This window comes from Physella acuta, unplaced genomic scaffold (genome assembly GCF_028476545.2).
Source record: "Physella acuta isolate Inbredline_101_S28 unplaced genomic scaffold, ASM2847654v3 ptg000372l, whole genome shotgun sequence".
NCBI lineage: Eukaryota > Metazoa > Mollusca > Gastropoda > Physidae > Physella > Physella acuta.
The window spans coordinates 305,597-317,121 of NW_026731891.1; the positions used below are offsets into that span (position 1 = coordinate 305,597).

At 40.4% G+C, this 11,525-nt stretch overlaps 1 protein-coding gene across 5 annotated transcripts in view; it reads right to left on the reverse strand.

The window, feature by feature from the left end:
* Positions 1-11,525, reverse strand: part of LOC131941744 (E3 ubiquitin-protein ligase HERC2) — a 216,560-nt gene that overhangs the window by 75,330 nt on the left and 129,705 nt on the right. For 4 of the 5 annotated variants that reach the window (XM_059301211.1, XM_059301209.1, XM_059301210.1 and 1 more), the window contains 11 exons: positions 11,353-11,521; positions 10,802-11,073; positions 9,772-10,045; positions 8,660-8,850; positions 8,190-8,363; positions 7,865-7,982; positions 7,615-7,725; positions 4,851-4,959; positions 4,543-4,679; positions 2,232-2,425; positions 572-769 (listed from right to left, as the gene is read on the reverse strand). In XM_059301211.1, the coding sequence (XP_059157194.1) occupies positions 572-769; positions 2,232-2,425; positions 4,543-4,679; positions 4,851-4,959; positions 7,615-7,725; positions 7,865-7,982; positions 8,190-8,363; positions 8,660-8,850; positions 9,772-10,045; positions 10,802-11,073; positions 11,353-11,521 (1,947 nt within the window). The remainder of the gene's footprint in view (positions 1-571; positions 770-2,231; positions 2,426-4,542; positions 4,680-4,850; positions 4,960-7,614; positions 7,726-7,864; positions 7,983-8,189; positions 8,364-8,659; positions 8,851-9,771; positions 10,046-10,801; positions 11,074-11,352; positions 11,522-11,525) is intronic. The other variant, XM_059301212.1, reaches the window with a different exon arrangement.

An 11,525-nucleotide genomic window follows, 5' to 3' on the forward strand; every position in this document is an offset into this window, starting at 1 on the left:
AAGACTTTCCCTCAGTCCCACAAGACTTTCCCTTAGTCCCACAAGACTTTCCCTTAGTCCATTAAGACTTTCCCTCAATCCCACAAGACTTTCCCTCAATCCCACAAGACTTTCCCTCAATCCCACAAGACTTTCCCTCAATCCCACAAGACTTTCCCTCAGTCCCACAAGACTTTCCCTCAGTCCCACAAGACTTTCCCTCAGTCCCACAAGACTTTCCCTTAGTCCATTAAGACTTTCCCTCAATCCCACAAGACTTTCCCTCAATCCCACAAGACTTTCCCTCAATCCCACAAGACTTTCCCTCAATCCCACAAGACTTTCCCTCAGTCCCACAAGACTTTCCCTCAATCCCACAAGACTTTCCCTCAATCCCACAAGACTTTCCCTCAGTCCCACAAGACTTTCCTTCAGTCCCACAAGACTTTCCCTCATTCACATTTCCCTTAGTCCATTAAGACTTTCCCTCAATCCCACAAGACTTTCCCTCAGTCCCACAAGACTTTCCCTCAGTCCCACAAGACTTTCCTTCAGTCCCATAAGACTTTCCTTCAGTCCCAGTAGACCTTACCTCAGTCATATCAGAGAGTAATGTGATGAGAGATTCATCTGAAGCCACATGGACAGTTCTCAACTCCTTTAAACTAAGCACAGAGTCCCCTCCACTGATGACTAGAAGGGAGGGAATGTAGCTGGAGTCAGCAGGGTCCACTCGCATACACAGTCTAGTGATGATCATCTCTGGCTGCATCTCAAGGCGGATCCAATGCTATATCAGGAATTACAGGAATGGGTTAGGGAATTTTAAGTCTGGAATTAAAGTAATGGATTAGGGAATTTTAAGTCAGGAATTAAAGTAATGGTTTAGGGAATTTTAAGTCAGGAATTACAGGAATGGGTTAGGGAATTTTAAGCCAGGAATTAAAGTAATGGATTAGGGAATTTTAAGTCAGGAATTACAGGAATGGGTTAGGGAATTTTAAGCCAGGAATTAAAGTAATGGGTTAGTGAATTTTAAGTCAGGAATTAAAGTAATGGGTTAGGGAATTTTAAGTCAGGAATTAAAGTAATGGGTTAGGGGATTTTAAGTCAGGAATTAAAGTAATGGTTTAGGGAATTTTAAGTCAGGAATTACAGGAATGGGTTAGGGAATTTTAAGCCAGGAATTAAAGTAATGGGTTAGGGAATTTTAAGCCAGGAATTAAAGTAATGGATTAGGGAATTTTAAGTCAGGAATTACAGGAATGGGTTAGGGAATTTTAAGCCAGGAATTAAAGTAATGGATTAGGGAATTTTAAGTCAGGAATTACAGGAATGGGTTAGGGAATTTTAAGCCAGGAATTAAAGTAATGGGTTAGGGAATTTTAAGTCAGGAATTAAAGTAATGGGTTAGGGAATTTTAAGTCAGGAATTAAAGTAATGGGTTAGGGAATTTTAAGCCAGGAATTAAAGTAATGGGTTAGTGAATTTTAAGTCAGGAATTACAGGAATGGGTTAGGGAATTTTAAGCCAGGAATTAAAGTAATGGATTAGGGAATTTTAAGTCAGGAATTACAGGAATGGGTTAGGGAATTTTAAGCCAGGAATTAAAGTAATGGGTTAGGGAATTTTAAGTTAGGAATTAAAGTAATGGGTTAGTGAATTTTAAGTCAGAAATTAAAGTAATGGGTTAGGAAATTTTAAGTCAGGAATTAAAGTAATGGGGAAGGGAATTTTAAGTCAGGAATTATAGTAATGGGTTAGGGAATTTTAAGTCAGGAATTATAGTAATGGGTTAGGGAATTTTAAGTCAGGAATTCAACTGTAGATTCAATACTAGTATCTAATGGTTAACTGCAGATTTAAATGTCACGCAAATGAAACACTAGTAAAAGCCACGGAACTGACCTTGTCAAATGTCACGCAAATGAAAATAGTAAATGCCATGAAAATGACCTTGCCAAATGTCACACAAATGAAACACAAGTAAATGCCATGAAACTGACCTTGCCAAATGTTACGCAAATGAAACACTAGTAAAAGCCATGGAACTAACTTGCCAAATGTCACGCAAATGAAAATAGTAAATGCCATGAAACTGACCTTGCCAAATGTCACACAAATGAAACACTAGTAAATGCCAGGGAACGACCTTGCCAAATGTCACACAAATGAAACAATAGTAAATGCCAGGGAACTGACCTTACCAAATGTCACACAAATGAAACACTAGTAAATGCCAGGGAACTGACCTTGCCTTGGGTACCATGACTCTGCCAGAAATGACCTTGATTGTCATAAAGATTGTGAGCTTGGTCTTCACGTGAAGAGACAGTTAAACTTTTAACACAGGCCTGCCAGTTGCTGATGCTGGATCCTTTAGGTGTTTGAGTGCTACTCACTCGACTTGGCCTGCCAGGCTTCCCAGCAAAACATGGATCACTTCCTGTGTGGAGCAAACATCAGATCATCAACTATAACATCAAACATAATGTAACCAACCACAACATCAAACATCAGGTAATCAATGACAACATCAAACATCAGATAATCAATGACAACATCAAACATCAGATAATCAATGACAACATCAAACATCAGATAATCAATGACAACATCAAACATCAGATAATCAATGACAACATCAAACATCAGATAATCAATGACAACATCACACATCAGATAATCAACCCCAACATCAAACATCAGATAATCAATGACAACATCAAACATCAGATAATTAACCACAACCTCAAATATCATATAACCAACCACAACATCAAACAACCAACCACAACATCAAACATCAGGTAATCAATGACAACATCAAACAACCAACCACAACATCAAACATCAGATAATCAATGACAACATCAAACATCAGATAATCAACCACAACATCAAACAACCAACCACAACATCAAACATCATGTAACCAACCACAACATCAATCAATCAACCTCAACATCAGATAATCAACCCCAACATCAAACATCAGATAATCAATGACAACATCAAACATCAGATAATCAATGACAACATCAAACATCAGATAATCAACCACAACATCAAACATCAGATAATCAATGACAACATCAAACATCAGGTAATCAACCACAACATCAAACATCATATAACCAACCACAACATCAAACAACCAACCACAACATCAAACAACCAACCACAACATCAAACAACCAACAACAACATCAAACAACAACATCAAACAACCAACCACAACATCAATCATGTATCCAACCACAACATCAATCATGTATCCAACCACAACATCAAACATGTAACCAACAACTACATTAAACATCAGGTAACCAACAACTACATCAAACATCAGGTAACCAACAACATTATACATTAGGTAACCAAACACAACATCAAACATCTAGTAACCAACCACAACAACAAACAACCAACCACAACATCAAACAACCAACCACAACATCAAATAACCAACCACAACATCAAACAACCAACCACAACATCAAACAACCAACAACAACATCAAACAACCAACCAAAACATCAAACATCAGATAATTAACCACAACATCAAACATCAGGTAACCAACCACAACATCAAACATCAGATAATCTATGACAACATCAAACATCAGGTAATCAACCACAGGTGAAAGTTGTCACACAGGTAAAAGTTGTCACACAGGTGAAAGTTGTCACACAGGTAAAGTGTGACAGGTGAAAGTTGTCACACAGGTAAAGTGTGACAGGTGAAAGTTGTCACACAGGTGAAAGTTGTTATACAGGTAAAAGTTGTCACACAGGTGAAAGTTGTCACACAGGTAAAAGTTGTCACACAGGTAAAGTGTGACAGGTGAAAGTTGTCACACAGGTAAAGTGTGACAGGTGAAAGTTGTCACACAGGTAAAGTGTGACAGGTGAAAGTTGTCACACAGGTAAAGTGTGACGGGTGAAAGTTGTCACACAGGTAAAGTGGGACAGGTAAAAGTTGTCACACAGGTAAAAGTTGTCACACAGGTAAAGTGTGACAAGTGAAAGTTGTCACACAGGTAAAGTGTGACAGGTGAAAGTTGTCACACAGGTAAAGTGTGACAGGTGAAAGTTGTCACACAGGTAAAGGTTGTCACACAGGTAAAGTGTGACAGGTGAAAGTTGTCACACAGGTAAAAGTTGTCACACAGGTAAAAGTTGTCACACAGGTAAAAGTGTGACAGATGAAAGTTGTCACACAGGTAACAGTTGTCACACAGGTAAAGTGTGACAGGTGAAAGTTGTCACACAGGTAAAGTGTGACAGGTGAAAGTTGTCACACAGGTAAAGTGTGACAGGTAAATGTTGTCACACAGGTAAAGTGTGACAGGTGAAAGTTGTCACACAGGTAAAGTGTGACAGGTGAAAGTTGTCACACAGGTAAAGTGTGACAGGTGAAAGTTGTCACACAGGTAAAGTGTTACAGGTAAATGTTGTCACACAGGTAAAGTGTGACAGGTGAAAGTTGTCACACAGGTAAAGTGTGACAGGTAAAAGTTGTTATACAGGTAAAAGTTGTCACATATGTGCAACCTACCCGGCTCCTGAATTCGGTTGAATGGATGCTTGTGAAGCCTAGTAAGCTTGAAGCAGTTTTCACACAGGTCAAAGTTGTCACAGCTCTGACAATGAAATCTGGGACCAACCAGGGGGCTCATGCTACAGTTGGAGCATCTGGGGAATTAGAATGGCTACCTCAATGTCTGTCTTAATGCTGTCATGTCTGTCTTAATGATATCATGTCTGTCTTAATGCTATCATGTCTGTCTTAATATCTTTTGTGAGGAGTATGATGATGTCTGTTGACATCTTTTGAAAGATAGCAAAGGATGTTGTCCAGCTTACGTGATCTGAGGATGTACACTGGGCACCAACTCCATCTCCGAGATGACTCCTGTCCAATGAGACTGTTGCGGGAAATCAACAGTCATGTCTCGATTGTTTGCTGTGATTGCTGAGAAATAGATATGTTATCAACAGTCATGTTGATTGTTGGGAAATAGATATGTTATCAACAGTCATGTTGAACTGGTTGCTGTGATTGTTGGGAAATAGATATGTTATCAACAGTCATGTTGATTGTTGGGAAATAGATATGTTATCAACAGTCATGTTGATTGTTGGGAAATAGATATGTTATCAACAGTCATGATAATTGTTGGGAAATAGATATGTTATCAACAGTCATGTTGAACTGGTTGCTGTGATTGTTGAGAAATAGATATGTTATCAACAGTCATGATAATTGTTGGGAAATAGATATGTTATCAACATTCATGTTGAACTGGTTGCTGTGATTGTTGAGAAATAGATATGTTATCAACAGTCATGTTGATTGTTGGGAAATAGATATGTTATTAACAGTCATGTTGAACTGGTTGCTGTGATTGTTGAGAAATAGATGTTATCAACAGTCATGATGATTGTTGGGAAATAGATATGTTATCAACAGTCATGTTGAACTGGTTGCTGTGATTGCTGAGAAATAGATATGGAACGTTCAGCAACCAATTGTGACCAATCTTTACATCTGGCTAATTTTTTTGCATGCTCTTAGGCAAATGGCTTGACCTTTAGTGAAAACTGTCGGTTTCACTCAAAGCCCTCGACGAGGGCTAAAAAGTGACCGCGAGTGAAATTCTCTTTATATGAGCTCTATTACGGAAAAAAATTTCCTCCGACGACCCCCCTTGAAATTTTGTGAGGTGGTAGGAGAACGCCTTGGGGTGCCACAAAAACTCGCCATGTCCGGGAAAATTCGTTAAACGGGTCAAAACTGACCAGTCGTATTTCCCTATATAATCTTTGTATTTTATGGGAAAAACAGAGGGTGATTTCAAAACGGATTTGAGGGCACTTACCGTCTTTACATCTGGCTAATTGTTTGCATGCTCTTAGGTAAATGGCTTGACCTTTAGGGAAAACTGTCGGTTTCACTCAAAGCCCTTGACGGGGGCTAAAATTTGACCGCGAGTGAAATTCTCTTTATATGAGCTCTATTACGAAAAAAAATTTCCTCCGACGACCCCCCTTGAAATTTTGTGATGTGGTAGGAGAACGCCTTGGGGTGTCACAAAAAACTCGCCATGTCCGAGAAAATTCGTTAAATGGGTCAAAACTGACCAGTCGTATTTCCCTATATAATCTTTGTATTTTATGGGAAAAACAGAGGGTGATTTCAAAACGGATTTTAGGGCACTTACCCACTTTACATCTGGCTAATTTTTTGTATACACCTCTATAGATGACTACGCCGTATGGAAAAACTGTTGGTCTGACTTAAAGCCCTCTTAGAGGGCTAAAAATGACCGCGAGTGAAATTCTCATTATACGAGATTTGGTCATTTGGTCTATGAACAGGGGAGGTAACTTTTTAATGTAATAATTTTTAAATATTTTGTATACTCTTTTCAAGAAAAAAAAATCATAAAGTATAGCATTGTTTTAAATAAATATTTTGTTATAAATTAAGTTTTGCATTGTACTGAAATTGTAAAAATTAATTGCGAAAGTAATTTATTATAATATTTGATTGATACTATTAACAAAGCCCTTGCAGTTCTAATTACCGTGCGAGTAATAAGTTTGCGAATATTCCATCAATATTTGAGTACCATTAAACTCAACTGTAGCCTATAAATTTAGGCCCTAAGCATTTAACATAGCAGCCAATCACCTATTAATTAATCATTCAATTCCTCAATTTTTTTGAAAACCTAAGCGAAGCTAGGCAGTATGCCTAGTTATAAAATAAGTGTAAAACAACATTTGAACTACACAATACAAACAATACAAACAATTTCAACAAAAAACCTACAAGTCTCAGCTCCATCACCAAAACCTACCTGTTATAACTGAGTCCATTGTTGATGCCAGTGGGTTATCTCCCCCCCCCCCCCCCCCCCCCCTCCCTTCCCACACCTGAACTGGGACAACTGTAACCTGATAAGAAGACATCCCAACCTAGTTAGAGATGTGCAGGCTAGGTGAAGTACCGGTCTTTGACCTTAGTCTGGCCCAACTAACATGGGATGCAAATTTGGGGAAACATGTAATGAGATACCCTATTGTATTTGAGGTTTAGAAAGGGCATAGACCCCAGGTTGGGTGGTGAGGGTCAGAGACATAGGAGAGTTGAACGTTAGCTTTGCTAGGATGTAGTCGTGTTTTGTGTTGTAAGGTGTGGTAGGGCTGGCCCCTAAGGCTGGCCACTATTGATGTTCAAGATTATTCCCCATTTTATCCAAGACTAAAGTATCAACCATTAAAATTAAGGAGCTAATATTGTCTTTGTGTTTTCTTGAACCTCTCAGTGCAGACCTCAGTAACAACAATACTGATGATGTCATAACACTACCAGTGACAGTTGCAACAACAAAACCTACCAGTGACAGTTGCAACAACAAAACCTACCAGTGACAGTTGCAACAACAAAACCTACCAGTGACAGTTGCAACAACAAAACCTACCAGTGACAGTTGCAACAACAAAACCTACCAGTGACAGTTGCAACAACAAAACCTACCAGTGACAGTTGCAACAACAAAACCTACCAGTGACAGTTGCAACAACAAAACCTACCAGTGACAGTTGCAACAACAAAACCTACCAGTGACAGTTCCAACACTAGCATGTGTCACTGAGCCCCACTTGTATGTTGGTTTGCTGACAGACGCCTTGACTCGCACTTTGTCTCCAACTTTGATTGTCTGCCCATTGTCTGATCAAAGAATTCAGTACAAAAATGTTTAGTCTCAATGCAAACGTTCTTGTATGTTATCTCAGTTACAACCCACCAAACGTTGGGATTCTGTTCTCCACAGGAGCAAGTGCCCAGTCATTAAAGATCAACTCCTCACCTATAGCTGAGTTTGTGAAGCCAAGTATCTCTACATGAATGTAGCGCACCCAGTAGGTCCCACACTTCCTTTGCCAGTAGGCCTGGATGTTCAGTTCATGAAGGCCATCTTGATCCAACTAAAAACAGGTCTCAATTATTTATATACTCATGGCAATGACCGCTGTCTCAAATACTTTTATACCGTATGGTACCTGACTTGCCACAATAAATGAATGTCAATGTACCCCTATATAATAAGTATTGTGCACATCAACTTTCTATTACAAAAGTATTAAGAAGTTCAACTGTGGGCTATATTAAGTATTATTGATGTTTAGGCTGACCTTAGTGACTTTCCCAATGTCACCTTGATGAACTTCTTCATAGGTGCGACAACATCTGACCATCATGCCAACCTGGATCTTTTGTCTGACGTACATGGCGTAGTCGTCGGAGTTGGTGAACTCTGACCTTTTGCTGTACTCACAGGGCACGCCCACAACTTCTGGTGATGCAGCCTATTCAAATATCATTTACATCTATTTACATGTTTTAGGTGATATTTACATCTATTTACATGTGTTAGGTGATATTCACAGCTATTTACATGTGTTAGGTGATATTTACAGCTATTTACATGTGTTAGGTGATATTTACATCTATTTACATGTGTTAGGTGATATTCACAGCTATTTACATGTGTTAGGTGATATTTACAGCTATTTACATGTGTTGGGTGATATTTAGAGCTATTTATATAAATTGGTGACGACATTTAAGCTATTTACATTTTATTATTTGAAGAAGGACTCACGTGAAAAGCTTTAATATGACTCACATCAAAAGCTTCATACTCGTCATAGCCATCTGAAACTGAGTCGCTGTCTGTGTATCCATCCTCTGATGAGGCAACATCTGTGTCAGAGTCCTCATGTCCAGAGCTGGGGTGTTCCAGCAGCCAACTGACCACAGCCTCCACGGTTGGAGTCTCTAGGCCACCTCCCCCTGGCCCAACAGTACAGCTGGTTAGCACATATTCTTTCAATACACTCATTTTAGCTAGAAATTCAAATTCACTCAAAATTTGATGACCTACTGCAAAGGTTTGATGTTAAAGTACCAATCAGTGTGTGTACACTGTACCAACCAATCATGTTGACACACACTTGTACCAACCAACCATGTTGACACACACTTGTACCAACCAACCATGGTGACACACACTTGTACCAACCAACCATGGTGACACACACTTGTACCAACCATGGTGACACACACTTGTACCAACCAACCATGGTGACACACACTTGTACCAACCAACCATGGTGACACACACTTGTACCAACCAACCATGGTGACACACACTTGTACCAACCAACCATGGTGACACACACTTGTACCAACCAACCATGGTGACACACACTTGTACCAACAAACCATGTTGACACACACTTGTACCAACCATGGTGACACACATTTGTACCAACAAACCATGGTGACACACACTTGTACCAACAAACCATGGTGACACACTTGTACCAACAAACCATGGTGACACACACTTGTACCAACAAACCATGGTGACACACACTACTGCAACAACCAACCATGGTGACACACACTACTGCAACAACCAACCATGGTGACACACACTTGTACCAACAAACCATGGTGACACACACTTGTACCAACAAACCATGGTGACACACACTTGTACCAACCAACCATGGTGACACACACTTGTACCAACCATGGTGACACACACTTGTACCAACCAACCATGGTGACACACACTTGTACCAACAAACCATGGTGACACACACTACTGCAACAACAAACCATGGTGACACACACTTGTACCAACAAACCATGGTGACACACTACTGTACCAACCAATCTGTGTGTCATATGCACAACTCTACTCACCAAGAGATTTGACAGCTTGTTCAACTCGTCTCCTTGGGAATCCCATCTCCATGAGTTGAGCAACAATAGGTGTAGGCAGGGGTTGAAGAGGCTTCATCTTCCTTAACTTCTGGAGCCTAGCCACAATGGTAGGGGCTGGGGGAGACACCAGCTGCCCTAGGGGTGGCATGCCGAGAAAATTGTTCTCATCCTCCTCATCACTGCTCTCCTCAAGATCGGAGGAGTGTTGACCAAGTTCTGATATCAAATGTTGGCAGGCAGCCAAGGCAGCAGCCTGAAAAATATACAGGACAGCCTGCACATGACAGCTACAAATATTTCAACTAGAGGACAGCCTGCACATTTTTATGACAGCTACAAATATTTCAACTAGAGGACAGCCTGCACATGACAGCTACAAATATTTCAACTAGAGGACAGCCTGCACATTTTTATGACAGCTACAAATATTTCAACTAGAGGACAGCCTGCACATTTTTATGACAGCTACAAATATTTCACCTAGAGGACAGCCTGCACATTTTTATGACAGCTACAAATATTTCAACTAGAGGACAGCCTGCACATTTTTATGACAGCTACAAATATTTCAACTAGAGGACAGCCTGCACATTTTTATGACAGCTACAAATATTTCAACTAGAGAACAGCCTGTACATTGTTATTTAAGGCATAATTTAAATCTACAATTAAACTGCAATTACCAAAAAAGAAGATTCAGAAGCTAGCTATTAGTAGATCTAGTATTAGATTATACTTTTAAATATTGTAAGCAAATGTTTGCCAAAGGGAGATAATTGCTTTTCCCAGCCCTTTTTCCAATTCGCTTTATTAGCTTTCTTTATTAATTATTTTTTGGAAAAGTAGAACAAACTTCGACAAAATAGGGATGGCGTAACAGGACACAATTTTTTGTTTAAAAAGCATAACGATTCCACTTTTTGCTGAAAGGCTGGCATGTCTGAGAGGACAGTGTGTAATTCCAACTTGTCAACAGCAGAGCCAGCCAAATTAAATGCAGACATCTTACCTCCATCTCCTCCACAGCAAAAACAGCCTTGAGAGGTGAGGGTTGTGTGGCTGTACTCAGCAGCTGCTGTAACAAGGTGACTTTGACTGGGCCATCGCCAGCCCCTTCTTCCTCTGTGGGTGGGGGCATGTCGGCCAGAGTGGGGTCCGGACAGATGTGCTGGAGGAGAATTTGTCTCAGCCCATCCTGATGGCTGAATAACTTGGCTACGGCTCGCAGTAGGCACAAGCGGATGTATTGCTTGCGCAGCTCTTTGAAAGTCAGATGATTGCCTAAGGGGAAAAAATGGTTAATGAGGTCATGATGGTTGCCTAACAAGTCAAAGTGGTGAAGGTTGCCTAACAAGTGGTGATGGTTGCCTAACAAGTGGTGATGGTTGCCTAACAAGTCAAAGAAGTGGTGATGGTTGCCTAACAAGTCAAAGAAGTGGTGATGGTTGCCTAACAAGTGGTGATGGTTGCCTAACAAGTGGTGATGGTTGCCAATGGTGATGGTTGCCAGTGGTGATGGTTGCCAGTGGTGATGGTTGCCAGTGGTGATGGTTGCCATACCCAGTGAATCAATGCTGCCTGTGCTGGTAGCCAGTGGAGCCCTGGGCGTGGCATCTTTATCCCTGTCAGTCCTTACAGCAGCGCAGGACAAGCTACACAACACAGCCCAGTTACACAGTGTCTCTTCAGTCAATGGCATCCTCTCTACATGGAACTCTACCAGTGGTACCTAC